This window comes from Somniosus microcephalus, chromosome 7 (genome assembly GCF_052327205.1).
Source record: "Somniosus microcephalus isolate GS21.2 chromosome 7, FLI_Smic_1.0, whole genome shotgun sequence".
NCBI classification, from domain to species: Eukaryota; Metazoa; Chordata; class Chondrichthyes; order Squaliformes; family Somniosidae; genus Somniosus; species Somniosus microcephalus.
This window is the reverse complement of record NC_140993.1, coordinates 7,970,487-7,997,747: the sequence shown is the minus strand read 5'-3', so window position 1 is coordinate 7,997,747 and position 27,261 is coordinate 7,970,487. Positions and strand designations below refer to the sequence as shown.

The window sequence follows — 27,261 nt, the reverse complement described above, 5'->3', positions numbered from 1 at the left end:
TGAGGAGAAATTCCTTCACTCAGAGGGCGGTGAATCTTTGGAATTCTCTGCCCCAGAGGGCTGTGGAGGCTCAGTCGTTGAGTATATTCAAGGCTGAGAGCGATAGATCTTTGGACTCTAGGGGAATCAAGGGATCTGGCGGGAAAGTGGAGTTGATGATCTCATTGAATGGCGGAGCAGGCTGGAGGGGCTGTATGGCCTGCCCCTGCTCCTATTTTTTATGTACTAGGGGAACAAGTTTCAGACGACAATGATTGACAGCCAGCTCGTTTAGATGGCATTGGAAAAGTAGCAAAGAAAATTTGCAGGAGAGGCCCCGTGGAGCGAGATATATCTGTCCCTCGATACCATTCAGCAACGAAACAGTAACAGCTTAGAATGCCATGTCTTTGTTCGAACTGGCAGCACAGTGTTTAGAACAGACAGTTACAACATAAAAAGTTACAGCTTTTAAGACAAGACGTCGGACAGAGCCTTTGGACGGCCCCCCAAACCGTGTCCTTTGCTAAAGGCGACCAGCCGTTCCGACACAAGTGCAATAATCTGTTTACAGGAAGCAGTGTTGCCACTAGGGTAGCAGTAAAAGCTTCCCAAAGCCTTTCACATACGTTGAAATACTTCGAAGTGCAGTGGCTGTTATTTGGGTGCACGTGGCAGGCAGTTTGCGCGCGCACACACACACACAAAATAACAATTAAATGAATGACCAGCAATACTGGCGTCGGTTGAGGGGTAAACGTTGATGAGGGCACCACACTCCCTGCTCTTTTTGTTTTTTAAAATAGTGCGGTGGGATCTTTAACGTCCACCCAAGAAGGCAGACGGGGCCTCGGTTTAACGTCTCATCTGAAGGACGGTACCTCCGCCAGTGCAGCAGTTCCTCGGTACCGCACTGGGGCGGGGGGTCAGCCCGGACGATGGGCTCCAGTTTCTGGTGTGGGGGGCTTGAACCCACCACAGTGCGAGCCAGCGCTGACATTGAAAGTCTGATGCTGCGTTGGATGTTCACTTGAACCATGAACAATACCCAGGAGGAAAGTTAGAGCTTCTGCCCTTGCAGGCTTGGATCGTGCCCGCAGAGCATTTTGTATAATACTGGCTGGAAGGGATGGGAATGATTTGAAATGATGAATTAAGAATAGCACATTAAAGTGCATCTAACTGGAGGGTGAATCTCTCAATAGAATGGCAGCAGCAACAGGCTAAATACACCTAGTGACAACACTGGGAAGCAAGGTGCAAACTGTATCAAATTAAAGAGAGCAGCTAGCTATTGATCATCAAATACTCGAAGTATCCTTGGGAGGGGTGGGTCAGAGCTGAAGCTACAAGCTGACCCACAGTCTTGTCTTCCCCTCCCTTCCTTCTTCTGTTAATCTTCTCCCTTCCCTCCTGAAGGGGGCTCATGGGATATGGTTCCAGGGGCCCAGCACACGCCAGTACCTCACCAAAGCGGCGGTTATTTATGCGGAAGTCTACACAGCTGAATACTGACAGGATATTGGAGAGGCAAAAAACAGCCAAGCCCAATGTGCGTACCGAATGTGTGTATACACACACTCACTCACACAGACACACATTCACTTACTCTCACAAAGACACACACACACTCACTCACACACTCTCTCACTTACTCACACACACACTCACACTTACTCTCACACACACACACTCACTCACACACACTCTCACTTACTCTCACACACACTCACTCACTTTCTCTCTCACACACACACACTCTCACACACACACTCACTCACACACTCACTCTCACTGACACACACACTCTCACTTACTCTCACACACACTCACTCACTTTCTCTCTCACACACACACTCTCACACACACTCTCACTCTCTCACACACACAGACACACACACACACAGACACACACACACTCACTTACTCTCACACAGACACACTTACTCTCACACACACACACTCACACACAGTATCTAGCAACCCCTCCCAGAATGATCAGGAACAGGAAGCCCTCCTGATTCTCCATTCTGACTGCTGTCGGGCAGGACTCAGCAGTGCCAGTAGTTGGTCCTAGGCCCTTCCAGACTGGCGGCACACAACAGGCAAGAGCAAGGAGCGGAGGCCTGGTCACTCGCGCGTCTCCATCGGACCGCTGCTCTCCTGGGGCCCGAGCCGATTAACAGGAAACGGGTGTAAAACAAACGGGTGGGTATCGGTGAGACACTTCAGTCACATTCTCAAAACGGAACCGTTAAAATGCAATTCTTATTGCAGCGGAGTCCCTGGGGGGTCAATACCAGGAGTCTAGGAAATCTATTACGTGACGGCTGGGTGAGTGCAGTGGGTGAGACACAGCCCGTTCACCTCTGGAGACCTGGGCTCAAATCCAGTGCAGACAGCGGGGGTGAAAGCGCTTGCCTGCTGGTTCGAGCTCAGGCTCAGCCACGTTCCCAGCGGACAAAACAAAATGAACTGAGAATCCCGCCCGACAGGCCGGAGGACAGAAAACGGTGCACAGTATGTGTTGCTCTGCCGAGGTCGGGCTAGGACAGGAGCTTTGCGGTGTTGGGCCGAATGGCTTGTTTCTGTAATCCACCTAACGGGGAATGCTCGACACCGGCATTAAATTGTGTCTGAGACAGGAAGGTGTTCCACTGCCCCCCACCCCGCACCGAACTAACATTCTTCACCTCACCGACAGTTTTCCAATTCTCTCTCCTGAAAGTGCTAACTCCTGCTCAACAAGAAACAGTTGCTCTCTTAGATAGCCAGGAGGCTATCGCAGCCAAGTCCTCGCTCATTCAAAAGCAAGGAAGTTTATGCTAAACGTTTATAAAACACTGGTTAGGCCTCAGCTGGAGTACTGTGTCCATGTCTGGACACCACACTTTAGGAAAGATGTCAAGGCCTTAGAGGGGGTGCAGAGGAGATTTACTGGAATGATTCCAGGGATGAGGGACTTCCGTTATGTGGAGACTGGAGAAGCTGGGATTGTTCTCCTTAGAGCCGAGGTGGTTAAGGGGAGATTTAATAGAGGTGTTCAAAATGATGAAGGGTTTTGATGGAGTAAATAAGGAGAAAGTGTTTCCAGTGGCAGGAGGGTCGGTAACCAGAGGACACAGATTGAAGATAATTGGAAAAGGACCAGAGGGGAGATGAGGAGAATGTTTTTACGCAGCGAGTTGTTGTGATCCGGAATGCGCTGCCTGAAAGGGCGGTGGAAGCAGATTCAATAGTAACTTTCAAAAGGGAATTGGATAAATACTTGAAAAGGAGAAATATGCAGGGCTGTGGGGAAAGGGCAGAGGGAGTGGGATTAATTCGAGAGCTCGTTCAAAGAGCCGGCACATCACGGTAGGCCGACTGGCCTCCTTCTGAGTGGTGTTATTCTATGATTCCAACATCTACACCTGTGCTATTTCTACCAGGCTGTTGGACCAGGATTATCCCTCGCCCCCACGCAGGCTGCAGCACTCGCTACTGCTTCCCTGGCCACATAAAACAGCAAGGGAGTTATTAAAGCACAGCGCCACTGAATGCAGTCAATCCACAGACTCATTTCAGAAGTCAAAGGAAACGGCACACAACAGGTCAGGGCTGAAGAGGGGAGATGTGGGGATGGATGACAATCCTGGAGCCTTACTTGATTTGAGAGAGCGGCCAGTGTTTTTGCAGAACTTTCCCTAAAGAAATCAAATGGGTGAGTAGAGTCCATGATCGGATAGAGTGCACAGGGTGTGTGAGAGGAGATTAAATGGGTGAGCAGAGTCCATGATCGGATAGAGTGCACAGGATGTATGAGAGGAGGTTAAATGGGTGAGTAGAGTCCATGATCGGATAGAGTGCACAGGGTGTGTGGGAGGAGATTAAATGGGTGAGTAGAGTCCATGATCGGATAGAGTGCACAGTGTGTGAGTGAGAGATTAAATGGGTGAGTAGAGTCCATGATCGGATAGAGTGCACAGGGTGTGTGGGAGGAGATTAAATGGGTGAGTAGAGTCCATGATCGGATAGAGTGCACAGGGTGTGTGAGAGATTAAATGGGTGAGTAGAGTCCATGATCGGATAGAGTGCACAGGGTGTGTGGGAGGAGATTAAATGGGTGAGCAGAGTCCATGATTGGATAGAGTGCACAGGGTGGGTGGGAGGAGATTAAATGGGTGAGTAGAGTCCATGATCGGATAGAGTGCACAGGGTGTGTGAGAGGAGATTAAATGGGTGAGTAGAGTCCATGATCGGATAGAGTGCACAGGGTGTGTGGGAGGAGATTAAATGGGTGAGTAGAGTCCATGATCGGATAGAGTGCACAGGGTGTGTGGGGGGAGATTAAATGGGTGAGTAGAGTCCATGATCGGATAGAGTGCACAGGGTGTGTGGGAGGAGATTAAATGGGTGAGCAGAGTCCATGATTGGATAGAGTGCACAGGGTGTGTGGGAGGAGATTAAATGGGTGAGTAGAGTCCATGATCGGATAGAGTGCACAGGGTGTGTGGGGGGAGATTAAATGGGTGAGTAGAGTCCATGATCGGATAGAGTGCACAGGGTGTGTGGGGGGAGATTAAATGGGTGAGTAGAGTCCATGATCGGATAGAGTGCACAGGGTGTGTGAGAGGAGATTAAATGGGTGAGTAGAGTCCATGATCGGATAGAGTGCACAGTGTGTGTGAGAGAGGAGATTAAATGGGTGAGTAGAGTCCATGATCGGATAGAGTGCACAGTGTGTGAGTGAGAGATTAATAGGGTGAGTAGAGTCCATGATCGGATAGAGTGCACAGGGTGTGTGAGAGGAGATTAAATGGGTGAGTAGAGTCCATGATCGGATAGAGTGCACAGTGTGTGTGAGAGAGGAGATTAAATGGGTGAGTAGAGTCCATGATCGGATAGAGTGCACAGGGTGTGTGAGAGAGGAGATTAAATGGGTGAGTCCATGATCGGATAGAGTGCACAGGGTGTGTGGGAGGAGATTAAATGGGTGAGTAGAGTCCATGATCGGATAGAGTGCACAGGGTGTGTGGGAGGAGATTAAATGGGTGAGCAGAGTCCATGATTGGATAGAGTGCACAGGGTGTGTGGGAGGAGATTAAATGGGTGAGTAGAGTCCATGATCGGATAGAGTGCACAGGGTGTGTGGGAGGAGATTAAATGGGTGAGTAGAGTCCATGATCGGATAGAGTGCACAGGGTGTGTGGGAGGAGATTAAATGGGTGAGCAGAGTCCATGATCGGATAGAGTGCACAGGGTGTGTGGGAGGAGATTAAATGGGTGAGTAGAGTCCATGATCGGATAGAGTGCACAGTGTGTGTGTGAGAGATTAATAGGGTGAGTAGAGTCCATGATCGGATAGAGTGCACAGGGTGTGTGGGAGGAGATTAAATGGGTGAGCAGAGTCCATGATCGGATAGAGTGCACAGGGTGTGTGGGAGGAGATTAAATGGGTGAGTAGAGTCCATGATCGGATAGAGTGCACAGGGTGTGTGGGAGGAGAATTTTTTATTCCTTCCTGGTATGTGGGCGTCGCTGGCATTTATTGCCCATCCCTAACTGCCCTTGAGAAGGTGGTGGTGAACCGCCTTCTTGAACCGCTGCAGTCCGTGTGGTGAAGGTACTCCCACAGTGCTGTTAGGGAGGGAGTTCCAGGAGTTTGATCCAGCGACGATGAAGGATCGGCCGATATATTTCCAAGTCAGGATGGTGTGTGACTTGGAGGGGATCTTGGAGGTGGTGGTGTTCCCATGCGCCTACTGCCCTTGTCCTTCTAGGTGGAAGAGGTCGCGGGTTTGGGTGGTGCTGCCGAAGAAGCCTTGGCGAGTTGCTGCAGTGCATCTTGTAGACGGTACACACTGCAGCCACGGTGCGCCGGTGGTGGAGGGAGTGAATGTTTAGGGTGCTGGATGGGATGGGTAGAGTCCATGATAGGGTAGAGTATTCAGGGGCTGTGGAAGGAGATTAACTGGGTGGGTGGAGTCCATGATAGGGTAGAGTGTAAATGGTCTGAGAGAGGAGTGGGTTCTATGGGCTGAATGGCCTTTTCTTGTTAGGGACTTTTGAAAGTTCTTATTGAATGTAAAATATTTGCAGAACAATTTATATAAGCTCAGTCGATTTGCTGAATGCGGGAATAAACCGAGAGTGTAACCCGTGAAATGGAAGCTGGCCCCACTCATCCCCAGTTCATTTTTCTCATTGAAGTGAGATGTTAACGCTGGAGAATGGACCACCTCATGTCAAGTTCAGCACCGTAAAGATGCTGAGTAAAGCTCCTACAGCTAGAGGCCCTTGTGCAGCACATCACCCAGCTTGAAAAGACTATTAAAAGATAAATAGAGGGAAATCAGGAATCGGTGATTAGGTGATGCTAAATTTGGGTTATAAAAGTCTGCAGAGTGTGGGAGGAAGGAGATACTGAGAGAAGCAAGGAATTCCTTGCTGGTTTGCGACTGCACAAAATGCAGGATCTTTACAGCCAGCAGAGATTTTCACGCCATCAATCTAGGAACACAGGAACAGGAGGAGGCCGTTCAGCCCCTTGAGCCTGTTCCGCCATTCAATTAGATCGCGGCTGATCTGTATCTTGACTCCATCTACCCACCTTGGTTCCATAACCCTTAATACCCTGACCCAACAAAAATCGATCAATCCCAGTTTTGAAATTTTCAATTGACCCCCAGCCTCAACAGCTTTTTGGGGGGGGGGGGGGAAGAGTTCCAGATTTCCACTCCCCTTTGTGTGAAGAAAGGGATTGGATTTGAAGCGAGATCCCAGAGACTAAAAGCCAGCGTCTAACCGAGTACGACTAACAGTCCCCGACATCACGGGTTGTTGTTTTTTTTTTAAATACTGCGCAGTTAAGTCCCGTAATACCCTTCGTTACAATGCCCAGTCTAAGTGCTGTTGGCTTGCTCTTGCTCGAACATGGCCAAGGCCAGCTGGGAGCGCGACGCCAGCCCTTCCAGGTTGCTGAGAACGCAGCGGTGGTAGACCTCCTCGCTCAGCCGCGGGTTGCATGTGCGGTGGGTGTATTTCTGCACCAGGGCCGGCTCCACCGGCCGGAAGACGTGCAGGCTCGAGTACTTGATGAACACGTCGTACACCTCCATGTTCTCCAGCATCTCGTCGTTGTCCAGGATGTCGGCCGCCATCTTGGTCCGGGCCGCCATGTAGTCCGAGTTGAAGAAACAGGCCTCGCCGAAGACCCGCCGGTCGAAATGGCCGTCCTTCAGGAACTCGGCCGAGGAGGGGGTCTGCTGCTCCCGGTTTAGGATGGCAGGGTTGTACTCTTGGAAGTGGATGGGGAAGAAGACCTGCCAGTTGTTTATGGTGTTCATCCGGCAGCGGTTGAGAAACTCGCCATTGATCTCCGTCCACACGCTGCCGATGAAGAACAAGGTGTCCACCGGGTGCTTCTTGGAGATGATGTCCATGATCTTAACCTGGGAAGGAACGTCCGTCTTGACGCTGATCCACGGGATTTTCACATCAGAGTACCGCTTCTCGATCTCGGCTATGGTGAACTTGACCCCCGCAAACACGTCGTTCTGGCTCACGCGCTGCGCATCAAAGGGGTCGTAGATGAACAGGAAGGTCAGCAGCATGTTGTCGTGCATGTCCAAGGCGTTCATGGAGTAGGCCTCCAGGAAATTGCCCACGTAGTCCTTCTCGTGCACGGTCAGGGGCAGGATCACCTGAACCCGGGTGGCCTCAGTCACGTACGGCATGGGGATGATCTCCACGCTGCTGAGCGGCCGCAGCAGGCTGACCCGCTTGGCGATGGCCCGGCTGTAGCCCTTCTGGGTGTGGGCTTCGAGCACCAGGTCCAGCGTGTACTCCATCCCCCGCGTCGGGTCGAAGCGCCGGTAGCCGTTGAGCAGCTGCCTCTTGCGGAAGTGCAGCAGGGGCTGGTACTTCTCGTTCAGCTGCTGCACGGCGGTCTCAATGATGCTGCTGATGTCCGCCTTGTTGATGCCGCGGAGCTCGCACTTCGGAGCCCCTTCGACGCACGAGTAAATCTGCTCCTCCGTGAAATAGTCCCAGTTTATGACCTCGAAGCGGGTTTTGGGTTTGAATGGCGGATTGATGCCGATTGGCCAGGACGCCCCCGCCTCCCCATCTGGTGTCAGCTTACTCAGGTTCTTGATTTCCACCTGCAACACACAAAAAAAGGATTAGCGCGCGGGCATTTTAATTACTGAGAAACCCCAGGTGGAGGATCGAGGGGTGGAGTGAAGGACGTCATCGAGGTTGTACAAAGGAGAAGGACAGAAGAGCTAAATCAGGGAGTGGTGGCTCGGTGACACAAGCTGGCGATGTTGTTCTCGTATCTTCACGCTCTTCCCTTGGCGAACTGTGTGAGGTAGAGCAAGGATTCCGAGAAACTCCAGGATGATTTGGACAGGTTGGGTGATTGCGCAGAAACATGGCAGATGCACTATAACGTGGATAAATGCGAGGTTATCCACTTTGGTGGCAAAAACAGGAAGGCAGGTTATTATCTGAACGGCAATAGATTGGGAGACGGGGAAGTGCAACGAGACCTGGGTGTCCTTGTGCACCAGTCGCTGAAAGTAAGCATGCAGGTGCAGCAGGCGGTTAAGAAGGCAAATGGTATGTTGGCCTTCGTAGCGAGAGGGTTCGAGAACAAGAAGAAGGATGTCTTGCTGCAGTTGTACAGGGCCTTGGTGAGACCACACCTTGAGTATTGTGTGCAGTTTTGGTCGCCTTATCTGAGGAAGGATGTTCTTGCCATGGAAGGAGTGCAGCGAAGATTCACCAGGCTGATACCTGGGATGGCAGGAATGACGTATGAGGAGAGATTGTGTCGATTGGACTTGTACTCGCTGGAGTTTAGAAGAATGAGAGGGGGTCTCATTGAAACTTATAAAATTCTGGCAGGACTGGACAGACTAGATGCAGGGAGGATGTTCCCGATGTTCGGGGAATCCAGAACCAGGGGTCACAATCTAAGGATAAGTGGTAGGCCTTTTAGGACAGAAATGAGGAGGAATTTCTTCACACAGAGAGTGGTGAACCTGTGGAATTCTCTACCACAGAAGGCAGTAAAGGCCAATTCATTAAATATATTCAAGAAGGAGTTGGATATATTTCTTAAGGCTAAAGGGATCAAGGGGTATGGGGAGAAGGCAGGGACCGGGTACTGAACATGAATGATCAGCCATGATCTCATTGAATGGCGGAGCAGGCTCGAGGGGCCGAATGGCCTACTCCTGCTCCTATCTTCTATGTTTCTATGTTTGTTTCTATGATTCGCGGGCTAATTATCAGTCTGACAGGGTGGCAAGGTTATTCTTTTCATATCTGCACCGTTTCCCCTTGGAGAACTGTGTGAAGTAGTGGAAGGATCGAGTAGATCGGGAGAGACTGTTTCCACTGGCGGGAGGGTCGGTAACCAGAGGACACCGATTTAAGGTCATTGGCAAAAGAACCAGAGGGAGAGATGAAGAAATAATTTTTTTTACACAGCGAGTTGTTGTGATCTGGAATGCACTGCCTGAAAGGGCGGTGGAAGCAGGTTCAATAGTAACTTTCAAAAGGGGAATTGGAGAAATACTTGAAAAGGGAAATTTTCAGGGGAAAGAGCCGGGGGTAGTGGGACTAATTGGGGCTCTACCCAAGATCCAGCACAGGCACGATGGGCCGAATGGTCTCCTTCTGTGCTTTACGATTCTATGATTCTCCGAGTTCAGAGGGGCACCAGTCGATAAAATGTAAAGAAACATGAAAAGGTTGTGACAGAACGGTTGGAGGCAAGAGGCAATTGAGGAATCATGTTGCAACCAGCACCTCTTGCTCCTTGCTGCCGATTCAGCGATTAATGAAACACTGGACCATCTCTCCCAGCGCCTCAGTGCTGAAATATGGAGTCACACAGACCGGCAAAGGTCCTGACTTCAGCCCCTGCTCTGTGCTGGCAAAGCCACGTTTATTGTCCGCCCCTAGTTGCCCCGACAACCGAGTGGCTTGTCGAGAGCTCGATCGCGTAGACTGGGAATTTCCTCTGAGCTACTCGTGCTCCACCACCGCTGTGTATCTGGGGTTTCCACTGCACTTCCCACAGCTCAACGGGAGCACCTCCAAGGACATTCCCGGCCCCCGTATGGGACTGGAGTCCCGCGCAGACCCAGAGGGTGGCAGGTTCCCTTTCCTGCAGGACATTACTGACCCAGTTGGGTTTTTTACGACAATCTGACAGTTTTCATGGTCATTTCCTGGTACCAGCCCACAGATTACCAGATTTATTGAATTCAGTTTCCCCGGCAAGGCCACCATTTATAGCCCATCTCTAGCTGCCTTGAACTGAGTGTCTTGCTGGGCCACTTCAGAGGGCAGTTGAATGAACCACAATAATGTAGGACTGGAGTCACCGATAGGCCCAGACCGGGTAAGGACGGCAGATTTCCTTCCCTAAAGGACATCAGTGAACCAGTTGGGTTTTTACAACAATCCGATAGTTTGATGGTCACTTTTACTGAGACCAGATTTTTAATCCCAGATTTAAAAAAATAAATAAACTGAATTCAAATTCTCAAGCTACCCATATCCCTGTGGGATGTGAACTCGCGGCCTCTGGATTTTTGGTTGAAGCCTCTGGGCAATGTCCCCTGTAAGCTGCACGGCCTCCTGCGCGGCCCGCCTCCTCCAATGCGCGGCCCATTTCAGATTTTTGTGCATGCACGGTATTTACACTGTAAGAGCCGGTCAGCGGGCTGCGCGGGATCTTGCAGGTGACCGCACAGCCGCGCAGCTTAGCGGGACCATTGCCTCTGGGTTACTAGTCCAGTAACATAACCACTGCACAACCATAACCCAGTGTGGGGCCTCACTGGCCCCAGTACGGAGGGGAAAAGGAAACTGTACAGGATTGCAACTCCCGATGACTGTGTGAGGGCTCGGGCGAGGACAGGGTCCCAGGTATGATCATTCATATAACTGAACAGCCTCCCAACGCTCTCTATCTACCAGCAGGAGGGTTGGTAACCAGAGGACTTTGGTGTCAAAAACAGGAAGGCAGATTATTATTTGAACAGCAATAGATTGGGAGAAGGGGAAGTGTAACAAGACCTGGGTGTCCTTATGCACCAGTCGCTGAAGGTAAGCATGCAGGTGCAGCAGGCGGTTAAGAAGGCAAATGGTATGTTGGCCTTCACAGCGAGAGGATTCGAGTACAGGGACAAGGATGTCTTGCTGCAGTTGTACAGGGCCTTGGTGAGACCACACCTTGAGTATTGTGTGCAGTTTTGGTCACCTTATATGAGGAAGGACGTTCATGGAGGGAGTGCAGCGAAGATTCACCAGACTGATACCTGGGATGGCAGGAATGACGTATGAGGAGAGATTGGGTCGATTGGGCTTATACTTGCTGGAGTTTAGAAGAATGAGAGGGGATCTCATTGAAACATAAAATTCTGACAGGACTGGACAGACTCGATGCAGGAAGGATGTTCCTGATGGCGGGGAGTCCAGAACCAGGGGTCACAGTCTAAGGATCAGGGGTAAGCCATTTAGGACAGAGATGAGGAGGAATTTCTTCACCCAGAGAGTGGTGAACCTGTGGAATTCTCTACCACAGAAGGCAGTTGAGGCCAATTCATTAAATATACTTAAGAAGGAGTTGGATATATTTCTTAAGGCTAAAGGGATCAAGGGATATGGGGAGAAAGCAGGGACAGGGTACTGAATTTGGATGATCAGCCATGATCTCATTGAATGGCGGAGCAGGCTCGAGGGACCGAATGGCCTACTCCGGCTCCTATCTTCTATGTTTTCTAGGACGCAGATTTAAAATAATTGGTGGAAGAACCAGAGGGAGAGATGAGGAATTTTTTTTTTAACGCAGCGAGTTGTTGTGATCTGGAACACGCTGCCTGAAAGGGCGGTGGAAGCAGATTCAATAATAACTTTCAAAGGATAAATACTCGAACAGGAAAAATTTGCAGGGCTATGGGGGAAAGAGCAGGGGGGAGAGGGACTAATTGGAGAACTCCTTCAAAGAGCCGGCACAGGCACGATGGGCCGAATGGCCTCCTCCTGTGCCGTGAGATTCTATGATCTAGTCTCACACATGAAGAATGGCGGCATGAATGTGGTATCGGAGGATGGGCGGCACTTGTAGAACTGTACCCCATGAGGCGGACCTGCAGGAGAGATGGGGATATATAACGACTTGTGGATTTCGTAGTAAAGCAGTTGGAATCTGAGGATTTAAATCCTTAAAACTCCGGTAAAAATCTCAGAATCCCATACAATAAAAACGGAATTGAATTTATTCACAGTCTCTGTTAGCCGGTGGCCCTCAGAATGATCTAAGCGATCTCCAACCCAACATTACCTGCAGCTCTCCGATTTCCCGGTACGTTCTCTCTAGTTCCATCTCGCTGAAGCGCCGGTGAAGGCGGTACATTAGCGCAGGGTCCGACACCAGGTGAACGGTGAAGGCCTTTTTGAAATCTCCACTGTCCTCTTTCTCTGGATCTGTGTTCTTGCCCAGTTGGAAGGAGTGGTAATGCACATCCTGAAACAACAAGCACGTTATGAGACACCAGTGCAGGGGAACAGAACACTTATTTCAGACACCTGGTGCGAGCAACAAGCACACCCACACCAGGAGTAAAGCTCCCACTACTCTGTCGCAGCTCAACACTGTGCCCTAACTGCACCAGTGTGACTATCTTCCATTTCCTACGTCAGCTGTTCTGCAGTGCCTCCCAGTTTGACAACCAATGCAATAGGGGCCATATTAGAGGCAGCTTTACACCAAGGACCATGTGACCAAATGGCACTGGATTGAGATTGTCCCTATCACAAAGGATCCTCACACCCAGACACAGATAACTTTCATTCTCTGAAAGACCAGTTTCTGATCCACACTGCACCATCACGTTCCCCCCATTAGGGAGTTAATACCAATCTGGGAGCTTTTCGGGTCCCCGAGGATCAACCTGTATCAATCCCAAACTATTCCCACTGCCCCACTCTCTCCCCATAGCGCTGTATCAATCCCAAACTAATCCCACTGCCTCACTCTCTCCCCATAGCGCTGTATCAATCCCAAACTATTCCCACTGCCCCACTCTCTCCCCATAGCCCTGTATCAATCCCAAACTAATCCCACTGCCCCACTCTCTCCCCATAGCGCTGTATCAATCCCAAACTATTCCCACTGCCCCACTCTCTCCCCATAGCCCTGTATCAATCCCAAACTAATCCCAATGACCCGCTCTCTCCCCATAGCCCTGTATCAATCCCAAACTAATTCCACTGCCCCGCTCTCTCCCCATAGCCCTGTACCAATCCCAAACTATTCCCACTGCCCTGCTCTCTCCCCATAGCCCTGTATCAATCCCAAACTAATCCCAAGGCCCCGCTCTCTCCCCATAGCCATGTATCAAACCCCAAACTAATCCCACTGCCCCACTCTCTCCCCATAGCCCTGTATCAATCCCAAACTAATCCCACTGCCCCACTCTCTCCCCATAGCCCTGTATCAATCCCAAACTAATCCCACTGCCCCACTCTCTCCCCATAGCCCGGTATCAACCCCAAACTAATCCCACTGCCCCGCTCTCTCCCCATAGCCCTGTATCAATCCCAAGCTAACCCCACTGCCCCGCTCTCTCCCCATCGCCCTATATCAATCCCAAACTAATCCCACTGTCCCGCTCTCTCCCCATAGCCCTGTATCAATCCCAAGCTAACCCCACTGCCCCACTCTCTCCCCATCGCCCTGTATCAATCCCAAACTAATCCCATTGTCCCACTCTCTCCCCATAGCCCTGTATCAATCCCAAGCTAACCCCACTGCCCCACTCTCTCCCCATCGCCCTGCATCAATCCCAAACTAATCCCATTGTCCCACTCTCTCCCCATAGCCCTGTATCAATCCCATTACAGAGCTATTAGAATCCTGAAGGATCTTACATTAGCAGTAAATCAAATCTGAAACCGCATGCCAGGAACACACCTGCCAGTCTGGCTGGCGACCTGGTTAAAGGATTCAACCCTACTTGCTAACGCTTTCCACTGGAAAGTTCCCATAGCACGAACAGAACCGTTTCAGGTTACAAGAGAGTTTGGGACAACCCCAGCTCCCGGAATCAAGGCCAGTAGTTCGGGTTTTCACCAGAAATAAAAATGGGACGAGTTGCACAAAGTTGTTCCTCCAAAACTCCGGAAAAATAACCCACGTAATAAAAATAGAATGCTACAAAATAAAAACGGATTTAGTCCGAGTAAAACTGTGGGCCTGCCCACAGTGACTGCCTGTCCTCGTGCTCACAGTGTGAGCAGGCAGTGCGCCTGCACACATTCCCCCTAGGGATGGTCCGCGGGGGATTCAGAGGCCCATCAGAAGAGTTGCAGAAACTTGGACACATGGGGAGGGGACACAGAAGTACTTAAACTTTTTTTTGGTGCTGGGGGGGGGGGGGGGAGGAGGGGGTTTGCTTTGAGTTTGGGGTGCAGTTTATACTTGGCATTGCAACATATTCCCAGTATGAACTAAATGACACAATTTTAAAGGGGGTGCAGGAAGAGAGAGACCTGGGGGTGTCTGTACACAAATCTTTGAAGGTGGCAGGGCAAATTGAGAAGGCTGTTAAAAAGGCATCTGGAATCCTGGGCTTTATTAACAGAGGCAGAGAGTACAACAGCAAGGGCGTTATTGCTAAACCTTTATAAACACTGGTTTGGCCCCAGCTGGAGTATTGTGTCCAATTCTGGGCACCGCACTTTAGGAAGGATGTCAAGGCCTTGGAGAGGGTGCGGAGGAGATTTACTAGAATGGTTCCCGGGATGAGGGACTTCAGTCATATGGAGAGACTGGAGAAGTCGGGGTTGTTCTCCTGAGAGCAGAGAAGGTTAAGAGGAGATTTAATCGACGTGTTCAAAATCATAAAGGGTTGACTAAATGAATTTTTTGCATCTGTTTTCACTATGGAGAAGGACGATGTAGACATAGAAATAGGGCGGGGGGACTGTGATATGCTCGAACATATTAACATCGAGAGGGAGGAGGTATTGGCGGTTTTAGCTGGCCTAAAAATTGATAAATCCCCAGGCCCGGATGAAATGTATCCCAGGCTGCTGTGTGAGGCAAAGGAAGAGATTGCGGGGGCTCTAACACATATATTCAGGACCTCTCTGGCCACAGGGGATGTGCCAGAGGACTGGAGAACCGCTAATGTAGTACCATTATTCAAGAAGGGTAGTAGGGAAAAACCCGGGAACTACAGGCCAGTGAGCCTAACATCAGTGGTAGGAAAATTATTGGAAAAAATCCTGAGGGACAAAATTTGTCTCCACTTGGAGAGGCAAGGATTAATCAGGGATAGTCAACATGGCTTTGTCAAGGGAAGATCATGTCTGACTAATTTGATTGAATTTTTTTGAGGGGGTGACTAGGTGTGTGGATGAGGGTAACGCAGTGGATGTGGTATACATGGATTTCAGTAAGGCCTTCGATAAAGTCCCGCACAGGAGACTGGTCAAGAAGGTAAGAGCCCATGGAATCCAGGGTGCCTTGGCACATTGGATACAAAACTGGCTTAGTGGCAGAAGACAGAGGGTGATGGTCGAAGGTTGTTTTTGTGACTGGAAGCCTGTGGCCAGTGGGGTACCACAGGGATCGGTGCTGGGTCCCTTGCTGTTTGTGGTCTACATTAATGACTTGGATATGAATGTAAAGGGTATGATCAGTAAGTTCGCGGATGATACAAAAATTGGTAGGGTGGTAAATAGCGAGGAGGGTAGCCTCAGTCTGCAGGACGATATAGATGGGTTGGTCAGATGGGCGGAACAGTGGCAAATGGAATTTAACCCGGAAAAGTGCGAGGTGATGCACTTTGGGGGGACTAACAAGGCAAAGGAATACACAATGAATGGAAAGACCCTAGGCAAGACGGAGGGTCAGAGGGATCTGGGTGTGCAAGTACACAGATCCCTGAAGGCGGCGGAACAGGTGGATAAGGTGGTAAAAAAGGCATATGGGATACTTATATTCAATGCCTCGGCTAATGAAGGCAAGAGCAAGGAGGTTATGATGGAGCTGTATAAAACACTGGTTAGGCCACAGCTGGAATACTGTGTGCAGTTCTGGTCGCCACACTACAGGAAGGATGTGATCGCGTTAGAGAGGGTGCAGAGGAGGTTCACCAGGATGTTACCAGGGCTGGAGCGCTTCAGCTATGAAGAGAGACTGGGCAGATTGGGTTTGTTTTCCTTGGAGCAGAGGAGGCTGAGGGGGGACATGATTGAGGTGTACAAAATTATGAGGGGCATAGATAGGATGGATGCTGAGGAGCTTTTTCCCTTAGTAGAGGGGTCAATAACTAGGGGGCATAGATTCAAGGTGAAGGGCGGGAGGTTTAGAGGGGATTTGAGAAAGAACTTTTTCACCCAGAGGGTGGTTGGAGTCTGGAACTCACTGCCTGAAAGGGTTGTGGAGGCAGAAACCCTCACAACATTTAAGAAGCATTTGGATGGGCACTTGAAATGCCATAGCATACAAGGCTACGGGCCAAATGCTGGAATATGGGATTAGATTAGACAGGGCTTGATGGCCGGCGCGGACACGATGGGCCGAAGGGCCTCTATCCGTGCTGTATTACTCTATGACTCTATGACTAGTGGGGTACCGCAGGGATCAGTGCTTGGGCCCCAGCTATTCACAATATATATCAATGATTTGGATGAGGGAACCAAATGTAATATTTCCAAGTTTGCTGACGACACGAAACTAGGTGGGATTGAGAGTTGTGAGGAGGATGCAAAGAGGCTTCAAGGCGATTTAGACAAGTTGAGTGAGTGTGCAAATACATGGCAGATGCAGTATAACGTGGATAAATGTGAAGTTATCCACTTCAGTAGGAAAAGCAGAAAGGTAGAGTATTATTTAAATGGTGAAAGATTGGGAAATGTTGATGTACAAAGGGACCTGGGTGTCCTTGTACACCAGTCACTGAAAGCAAACATGCAGGTGCAGCAAGCAGTTAGGAAGGCAAATGCTATGTTGGCCTTCATTGCAAGAGGATTTGAGTACAGGAGCAAGGATGTCTTACTACAGTTACACAGGGCCTTGGTGAGACCACACCTGGAGTACTGTGTGCAGTTTTGGTCTCCTTACCTAAGAAAGGATATACTTGCCATAGAGGGAGTGCAGCGAAGGTTCACCAGACTGATTCCTGGGATGGCAGGACTGTCGTATGAGGAGAGATTGGGTCGACTAGGCCTGTATTCACTAGAGTTTAGAAGAATGAGGGGATCTCATTGAAACGTATAAAATTCTGACAGGGCTAGGCAGACCGGATGCAGGGAGGATGTTTCCCCTGGCTGGGGGGGTCTAGAACGAGGGGTCACCGTCTCAGGATACGGGGTAGGACATTTAGGACTGAGATGAGGAGAAATTTCTTCACTCAGAGGGTGGTGAACCTGTGGAATTCACTACCACAGAAGGCTGTGGAGGCCAAGTCTGAATATATTTAAGAAGGAGATAGATAGATTTCTAGTCACAAAAGGCATCAAGGGGTATGGGGAGAGAGCGGGATTATGGTATTGAGATAGAGGATCAGCCATGATCATATTGAATGGCGGAGCAGGCTCGAAGGGCCGAATGGCCGACTCCTGCTCCTATTTTTCCATGTTTCGATGATAGAGTAATTAAGGCGAAGGGTCGGTAACCAGAGGACACAGATTTAAGGTGATGGCTAAAGAACCAGCGGGGAGAGGAGGGGAAAAAAATTACGCAGCGAGTGGTTATGATCTGAAAAGGCGGTGGAAGCAGATTCAATAATGACTTTCAAAAGGGAATTGGATAAATAATTGAAGGGAAAAAATCTATAGGGCTATGGAGAAAGAGCAGTGGAGTGGGACTAATTGGATAGCTCTACGCAACAGCCGGCACAGGTACGATGGGTGAATGGCCTCCTCCTGTGTTGTATCATTGTATGAAAATGCAGAGGCCGTGTTCACAGCAGAGGGAGCTCTGTTCCCATAATTCATTAAGGTATCGCTACAATGGTCAAAGTCCCTGTAGGCCAGAGAAAAAAATGAAAGACTTGCATTTCTATAGCGCCTTTCACGACCACTGGACGTCCCAAAGCGCTTTACAGCCAATGAAGTACTTTTTGAAGTGTAGTCACTGTTGTAATGTAGGAAACGCGGCAGCCAATTTGTACACAGCAAGCTCCCACAAAGAGCGATGTGCAAATGACCAGATCACCTGTTTTATTTCAGTGATGTCGATTGAGGGGTAAGTATTGGCCAGGCCACGGAGGAGAACTCCCCTGCTCCTCTTCAAAATCGTGCCATAGTATCTTTTCTGTCCACCTGAGAGAGCAGGTGGGGCCTCAGTTTAACGTCTCATCCGAAAGAGTCTCCCAAGTCTGAAACGATGTGCGGTTCAGGGCATAAGAATATAAGAATTAGGAGCAGGAGTCGGCCCTACGGCCCCTCGAGCCTGCTCCGCCATTCAATAATCTCATGGCTGATCTTCGACCTCAACTCCACTTTCCTGCCCGATCCCCATATCCCTCGATTCTCCTAGAGTCCAAAAATCTATCGATCTCAGCCTTGAATATACTCAAAGACTCAGCATCCATGGCCCTTTGGGTAGAGAAATCCAAAGATTCACCACCCTCTGAGTGAAGAAATTCCTCCTCATCTCAGTCCTAAAAGGCCGACCCCTTATCCTGAGACTATGCCCCCTAGTTCTAGACTCTCCAGCCAGGGGGAAACAACCGATCAGCATCTACCCTACAATCCCCCTCAGAATCTTGTATGTTTCAATGAGATCACCTCTCATTCTTCTCAACTCCAGAGCGTATCGGCCCATTCTACTCAATCTCTCATCATAGGACAGCCCTCTCATCCCAGGAATCAATCTAGTGAACCTTCGTTGCACCGCCTCTAAGGCAAGTATACCCTTCCTCAAATAAGGAGCCCAAAACTGTGCACAGTGCTCCAGGTGTGGTCTCACCAAAGCAGAGGGCATGGTAATGGCTGCAGTTCTGAGGTTTACCTCATTTCTAATGTCAATTTCAATCAATATTCTTAATATCATAAGACACAGAGAAATGAAATAAAAACAGAAGGTGCTGGGAACACTCAGCAGGTCAGGCAGCATCCATGGAGAGAGAAACAGAGCGAACGTGTCAGGACCCTTTGAGAACTGGAAGCTGTTACAGGTTATAACAACAATAACTTGCAATTATACAGCGTCTTTAACGTAGTAAAACGTCCCAAGGTGCTTCACAGGAGCGATTATCAAACAAAATTCGACATCGAGCCACATGAGGAGACATTAGGGCAGCTTGGTCATGGAGGTAGGTTTTAAGCAGCGTCTTAAAGGAAGAGAGGTAGAGAGGTGGAGAGGTTTAGGGAGGGCATTCCAGAGTTTCGGGCCTTGGCACGACCAATGGTAGAGCGATTAAAATCGGGGATGCTTGAGGCCAGAATTGGAGGAGCGCAGAGATCTCGAAGGGTTGTAGGGCTGGAGGAAGTTACAGAGATAGAGGGCCGAGACCACGGAGGGACTTGAAAACAATGATGAGAATTTTAAAATAAGGAGGAACCGAGTGAGATAAAAGGGGGCGGGGTGCGAAAAAGTGGCTATTGTATAGGAGAAATGAACCCCAGCTTTCAGAAATAAAGCCTACCCAGTGGGTGTCGGCAGGCATCACCACGGTCAAACCAGGAATCGTAGCCGCTCATTCTCCAGTGGGGGCACTGCCCAGAGCTGAGGAGTGGGACCTGTGCCTTATGTTATCCCTGCCCAGGCTCTAGGGGAGATATTAATTGATGGGCCTTCAATAACCACAAAACTAGAAGTTATAGACTTAAACAAGTTGGCTTTTAATCACTAAGATCAGAGCTAACATCTCAACACGCCGACTGGTTCACAGGAATGAGTCATACAGATCCTGGGATCTTTATGTAAGAGAAGTCAGGGGCGGAGCCAAGAGCCAAGACCTGGAACCTCCCAGGTTAGTCGGGAAAGAGGAAGTGAAACTATACACAGTGGGGGAGGGTAATATACATGAGTGCAAAATGAATACAGGATCAAGACAAACAGATGTCATTACATTAGTGTTCCTCCCACTGCCCCAGCGGAGATGAAGTAGCTCAGTACAAGCCAGAGATCATGGCTCAGCTACTCCGTGCTGGAAACAGAGGTGTCACAGGAGGACCCCAGGATATGAATGCTTTGCTATAGTCAGATTCTGGGCGAGTATGTCCAGAAAATTCTTTCCACTCCGTAATGGGGTGTCACTGCACACCTAAGGCTTGCGGCATGTAGAACAGTGTTGAGCAATTTTTTTTTAATTCCTTCATGGGTTGTGAATTTATTGCCCATCCCTAGTTGCCCCTTGAGAAGGTGGTGGTGAGCTTCCGTCTTGAACCGCTGCAGTCCGTGTGGTGAAGGTGCTCCCACAGTGCTGTTAGGGAGGGAGTTCCAGGGTTTTGACCCAGCGACGATGAAGGATCGGTGATATATTTCCAAGTCAGGACGGTGTGTAACTTGGAGGGGAACTTGGAGGTGGCGGTGTTCCCATGCGCCTGCTGCCCTTGTCCTTCTAGGTGGTCGAAGTCTCGGGTTTGAGGTGTGCTGCCGAAGCAGCCTTGGCGAGTTGCTGCAATGCATCTTGTAGATGGTACACACTGCAGCCACGGTACGCCGGTGGTGCAGGGAGTGAATGTTTAAGGGGTGCCAATCAAGCGGGCTGCTTTGTCCTGGATGGTATCGAGCTTCATGTTCTTGAAGCTGCACTCATCCAGGCAAGTGGAGAGTATTCCAACACACTCCTGACTTGTGCCTTGTAGATGGTGGAAAGGCTTTGGGGAGTCAGGAGGTGAGACACTCGCCGCAGAATACCCAGCCTCTGACCTGCTCTTGTTGCCACAGTATTTATGTGACTGGTCCAGATAAGTTTCTGGTCAATGGTTACCCTCAGGATGTTGATGGTGGGGGATCCGGCGATGGTAATGCCGTTGAATGTCAAGGGGTGGTGGTTAGACTCTCTCTTGTTGGAGATGGTCATTGCCTGGCACTTGTGTGGCGTGAATGTTACTTGCCACTTTTCAGCCCAAACCTGAATGTCGTCCAGGTCTTGCTGCATGCGGGCACGGACTGCTTCAGTATCTGAGCTCTGCTGTGAAGTCATGAAGTGCCTGACTGGTCCTCTTTCCTAACAGGTTCTTACGAATAACCATCTGTTTTTTGCTCTGAGTCACCACTCTGTGGAAATGAAGTGGGGCAGCAGCGTTGGAGCACATTAATTATAGCAAGTGGCGCTTCTAACTTGAAAGCCTCAGGATTCCTGTTTCAGCTGTGAGACATCTGTGAGACCAGGAGCAAAATTACAGATCAGACGATGCAACCCTTCAATTTAAAAAGGCCCTCCTTGCACACAACGGTTCTCAAATATTTGAAAGCTGCAAAACAATTCTGGAGGTGAAGACATCACCCACAGTTTTGGTGACGGTTTATTTCTCCCGTCTTCTCCTGATGGTGCGACTCCCGCTGCACGCATTTCCAAGGGTGCTGGCAGCGGGCTGATGGTGCTTACACTACGACTGCTGAGGTGCGCTGGTCCTGAACTAGCAACCCACAGCTTGAGAGTTTGAATCCCGCCAGGGCAAGTTTGAGAATTTGAATTCAGTTTAAAAAAATCTGGAATAAAAATCTGGTCTCAGTAGAAATGACCATGAAGTTGTCGGATTGTCGTAAAAACACAACTGGTTCACTCATGTACTTTAGGGAAGGAACACCCCCCCCCCATCCCATCCTTACCTGTTCTGGGCTTATACGTGACTCCAGTCCAACACCAATGTGGTTGACGTTTAGCTGTCCTCTGAACGCGTCAGCCGTGGCTCAGTGGGCAGCACCCTCGCCTTTCAGTCATGAAGGTTGTGGGTTCAAGTCCCACTCCAGAGACTTAAAGACAAAAATCTTGGCCGACACTTCATTGCAGTGCTGAGGGAGCGCCGCACTGTCGGAGGGGCAGTACTGAAGGAGCGCTGCACTGTCGGAGGGGCAGTACTGAGGGAGCGCCGCACTGTCGGAGGGGCAGTACTGAGGGAGCGCCGCACTGTCGGAGGGGCAGTGCTGAGGGAGCGCCGCACTGTCGGAGGGGCAGTGCTGGTGGAGTGCAGTACTGAGGGAGGGCCGCACTGTCGGAGGGGCAGTACTGAGGGAGCGCAGCACTCTCGGAGGGGCAGTGCTGGTGGAGCGCAGTACTGAGGGAGGGCCGCACTGTCGGAGGGGCAGTACTGAGGGAGCGCAGCACTCTCGGAGGGGCAGTACTGAGGGAGTGCAGCACTCTCGGAGGAGCAGTACTGAGGGAGCGCTGCACTGTCAGAGGGGCAGTACTGAGGGAGCGCAGCACTCTCGGAGGGGCAGTACTGAGGGAGCGCAGCACTCTCGGAGGGGCAGTACTGAGGGAGCGCAGCACTCTCGGAGGGGCAGTACTGAGGGAGCGCAGCACTCTCGGAGGGGCAGTACTGAGGGAGCGCAGCACTCTCGGAGGAGCAGTACTGAGGGAGCGCTGCACTGTCGGAGGGTCAGTACTGAGGGAGCGCTGCACTGTCGGAGGTGCCGTCTTTCGGATGAGACGTTAAGCCGAGGTCCTGTCTGCTCTCTCAGGTGGACACAAAAGATCCCATGGCACTATTTCAAAGAATAGCAGGGGGAGTTCTCCGTGTTGTCCTGGCCAATATTTATCCCTCAACCAACATCACTAAAACAGATTAGCACATTGATTGTTTGTGGGAGCTTGTTGTGTGTAAATTAGCCGCTGCGTTTCCTACATTACAACAGTGACGATGCTTCATTGGCTGCGAAGCACTTCGGGCCATCTGGAGGTTGTGTAAGGCGCTGTAGAAATGCAGAGTGCTGTTTTTGGCTTCTCCTAGTTACAAGGTTCCACACGGTTCCAGTGTACTGAGGGAGTTGCCAGATTATTTTTTAAATTTAAACTCTCTCTCTGCCTCCCTTTATCTCAATCTTAAAACCACATTCTGGGCTTGCCTCCTAAAATCTTTAAACATTTAAAACCCAAGGTTCTTGTTACCTAAACGCTACTTCGCAATTTACCTTGCCTTCTCTGTTCCTCTTTTTGTGATGTCCTGCGCTATGAGCTTTGGGCCTTAGCTTCGCAGTGGTGGGAGCAGGCTGGGGGTTGGGGGAAGTCAGTGGCTGTTTGTGGGAGTTGCTGTGTGCAAATTGGATTTTTTTTAAAATTCGTTCCTGGGATGTGGGCGTCGCTGGCAAGGCCGGCATTTATTGCCCATCCCTAATTGCCCTCGAGAAGGTGGTGGTGAGCCGCCTTCTTGAACCGCTGCAGTCCGTGTGGTGAAGGTGCTCCCACAGTGCTGTTAGGGAGGGAGTTCCAGGATTTTGACCCAGCGACGATGAAGGATCGGCAATACACTAGTCAGGATGGTGTGTGACTTGGAGGTGGTGGTGTTCCCATGCGCCTGCTGCCCTTGTCCTTCTAGGTGGAAGAGGTCGCGGGTTTGGGAGGTGCTGCCGAAGAAGCCTTGGCGAGTCGCTGCAGTGCATCTTGTAGATGGTACACACTGCAGCCACGGTGCGCCAGTGGTCGAGGGAGTGAATGTTTAAGGTGGTGGTTGGGGTGCCAATCAAGCGGGCTGCTTTGTCCTGGTGGCGTTTCATACATTACAACAGTGACTATGCTTCAAAAGTACTTCATTGGTTGCGAAGCCCCTTGGGACGTGCTGAAATTGTGAAAGGCGCTGTAGAAATGCAGGTTTGTTCTTTAGTCAAAATTAAACATTGCAGAAGCAGACTTCATTGTTTGCTTTGGGGAGAAGGGTAGATCTCTATTCGAAGTACTGCCCCCCAGGAGTAGCTGACCGCCATAAACAGCAAGCGTTACCCACTGCAATTGGAGGGGTAGCTGGTGCCGAGCATGGGTACCTGCTGCTCAGTCTCTTCAGAGTTTAGCCAAACAGTCCGTTTGTGTCGGAGCCACAGCACAAGGGTAAATTACCCGCTGAAGCGAGGGAATTGTTTTTGGATGAGGCCAGGCTGACATTTGGAACAGTTTAGTGGTCAAACTTCTATTATACTCCTTTGTAGCTTTGTATAAAAGGGAAGTTGGTAAAAATTAAAGTTTCAATTCATTCTTACCACTTCCCAATCAATGATTAGAACCAGGCACGCCACACAAAGGCGCTGACAGTGGAGATTTTTCCGCTGGAACATAGTGAGCCACTTCTTAAGTCCTTATGACAGCTCTCAATTAAATTGGGAGTTTGCCTTCCTTTCCTCATCCTCCGACGCCACCCGCAATCGTTCCTGCTTTGCTGACAATTTATTTCTTTTGTCATGAGCAGGATGCAGCGGGATTGGGATTCCAAGTAAACGGGAGTGGAGAGGGAGGCCAGGGAGGTGGCAGAGAAAATGTGTGTGTGTTGGTTACTCCTGTTGGTCTGCAGCAGACATTAAACCCAAACCCATTCAATGTACCTGATTTTCTTCAAAAATAATTTTCTGCTAACTGTTTCCAGTTCCCCTTAAAAGGTGCTGACTCCTTTTATGTTTTAGTTCATTCTCAGGATGTGGGCATCGCTGGCAAGGCTGTGACTGCAAAGAATCAGAAACTTACAGCACAGGAGGAGGCCATTCGGCCCGTCGTGCCTGTGCCGGCTCTTTGAAAGAGCCATTGTGCTCAATCCCACCCCCCCGCGTATTGTCCGTAACCCTGTCAGTCCCCCCCCCCCCCGCGTATTGTCCGTAACCCTGTCAGTCCCACCCCCCCGCGTATTGTCCGTAACCCTGTCAGTCCCCCCCCCCCCCGCGTATTGTCCGTAACCCTGTCAGTTCCTCACCCCCGTGTATTGTCCGTAACCCTGTCAGTCCCACCCCCCCGCGTATTGTCCGTAACCCTGTCAGTCCCCCCCCCCCCGCGTATTGTCCGTAACCCTGTCAGTCCCACCCCCCCGTGTATTGTCCGTAACCCTGTCAGTCCCACCCCCCCGCGTATTGTCCGTAACCCTGTCAGTCCCACCCCCCCGTGTATTGTCCGTAACCCTGTCAGTCCCACCCCCCCGCGTATTGTCCGTAACCCTGTCAGTTCCTCACCCCCGTGTATTGTCCGTAACCCTGTCAGTCCCACCCCCCGCGTATTGTCCGTAACCCTGTCAGTTCCTCACCCCCGTGTATTGTCCGTAACCCTGTCAGTCCCACCCCCCCGTGTATTGTCCGTAACCCTGTCAGTCCCACTCCCCCGCGTATTGTCCGTAACCCTGTCAGTCCCACCCCCCCGTGTATTGTCCGTAACCCTGTCAGTCCCACCCCCCCGCGTATTGTCCGTAACCCTGTCAGTCCCACCCCCCCGTGTATTGTCCGTAACCCTGTCAGTCCCACCCCCCCCCCGCGTATTGTCCGTAACCCTGTCAGTTCCTCACCCCCGTGTATTGTCCGTAACCCTGTCAGTCCCACCCCCCGCGTATTGTCCGTAACCCTGTCAGTTCCTCACCCCCGTGTATTGTCCGTAACCCTGTCAGTCCCACCCCCCCGTGTATTGTCCGTAACCCTGTCAGTCCCACTCCCCCGCGTATTGTCCGTAACCCTGTCAGTCCCACCCCCCCGTGTATTGTCCGTAACCCTGTCAGTCCCACCCCCCCGTGTATTGTCCGTAACCCTGTCAGTCCCACCCCCCCGCGTATTGTCCGTAACCCTGTCAGTCCCACCCCCCCGCGTATTGTCCGTAACCCTGTCAGTCCCCCCCCCCCCCGCGTATTGTCCGTAACCCTGTCAGTCCCCCCCCCCCCGTGTATTGTCCGTAACCCTGTCAGTCCCACCCCCCCGCGTATTGTCCGTAACCCTGTCAGTCCCACCCCCCCGCGTATTGTCCGTAACCCTGTCAGTCCCACCCCCCCGCGTATTGTCCGTAACCCTGTCAGTCCCACCCCCCCGCGTATTGTCCGTAACCCTGTCAGTCCCACCCCCCCGCGTATTGTCCGTAACCCTGTCAGTCCCACCCCCCCGCGTATTGTCCGTAACCCTGTCAGTCCCACCCCCCCGTGTATTGTCCGTAACCCTGTCAGTTCCTCACCCCCGTGTATTGTCCGTAACCCTGTCAGTTCCTCACCCCCGCGTATTGTCCGTAACCCTGTCAGTCCCACCCCCCCGCGTATTGTCCGTAACCCTGTCAGTCCCACCCCCCCGCGTATTGTCCGTAACCCTGTCAGTCCCACCCCCCCCGCGTATTGTCCGTAACCCTGTCAGTTCCTCACCCCCGTGTATTGTCCGTAACCCTGTCAGTTCCTCACCCCCGTGTATTGTCCGTAACCCTGTCAGTTCCTCACCCCCGTGTATTGTCCGTAACCCTGTCAGTCCCACCCCCCCCCCCGCGTATTGTCCGTAACCCTGTCAGTCCCACCCCCCCGCGTATTGTCCGTAACCGTCAGTCCCACTCCCCGCGTGTTGTCCGTAACCCTGTCAGTTCCTCACCCCCGTGTATTGTCCGTAACCCTGTCAGTTCCTCACCCCCAAGAACCCGTCCAACTCCCTTTAACATTATTGATGGAATCAGCCTCCACCACCTTTTCAGGTCGCGCGTTCCCGATCCCCACAACTCAGAAAAAAATTCTGCTCATCTCCCCTCGAACTTTTCCCAATGATTTGATTCCAATGATAGTGGAACAATGGGCTGCCTTTAAAGAGGAAATAGTTCGGGTACAGTCGAGGTACATTCCCACTAGGGGGAAAGGCAGGGCAACTAAAGTCAGGGCTCCCTGGGTGACGAAGCAGAGAGCGAATATGATGAAGCAGAAAAAGAGTGCGTACGACAGATGTCAGGTTGCAAATACATCTGAGAATCAGGCTACAGTATATACAGAAAGGTCAGAGGAACATAACATAAGAAATAGGAGCAGGAGTAGGCCAATTGGCCCCTCGAGCCTGCTCCACCATTCAATAAGATCATGGCTGATCTGATCCTAACCGCCAATCTACCATCACAGAACCATCTCCTGAATCTAACAGAATTAGACACACGAAATAGGAGCAGGATCAGGCTACACGGCCCCTGGGCCCGCTCCGCTACCCACAGGACCATGACCGATCCGAACCTAGACTCATGTCCAAATTCCTGCCCGCTCCCCGTAACCCTTAATTCCCTTTACTTCTAGGAAACTGTCTATTTCTGTTTTAAATTTATGTAATGATGTAGCTTCTACAGCTTTTTGGGGCAGCATATTCCATGGACCTACCACCCTCTGAGTGAAGTAGTTCCTCCTCAT

At 50.8% G+C, this 27,261-nt stretch overlaps 1 protein-coding gene across 1 annotated transcript in view; it reads right to left on the bottom strand.

Moving 5' to 3' along the window:
- Positions 1–369: 369 nt before the first annotated feature.
- The window catches only part of LOC147114486 (chondroitin polymerizing factor 2, non-catalytic subunit-like), a 48,611-nt gene continuing 21,719 nt past the window's right edge, over positions 370–27,261 (bottom strand). Inside the window, exons 3-4 of the mRNA XM_085992195.1 lie at positions 12,326–12,508; positions 370–8,123 (exon numbers count right to left, since the gene is read on the bottom strand). Of these exons, the coding sequence (XP_085848321.1) occupies positions 6,864–8,123; positions 12,326–12,508 (1,443 nt within the window). The 3' untranslated portion in view covers positions 370–6,863. The remainder of the gene's footprint in view (positions 8,124–12,325; positions 12,509–27,261) is intronic.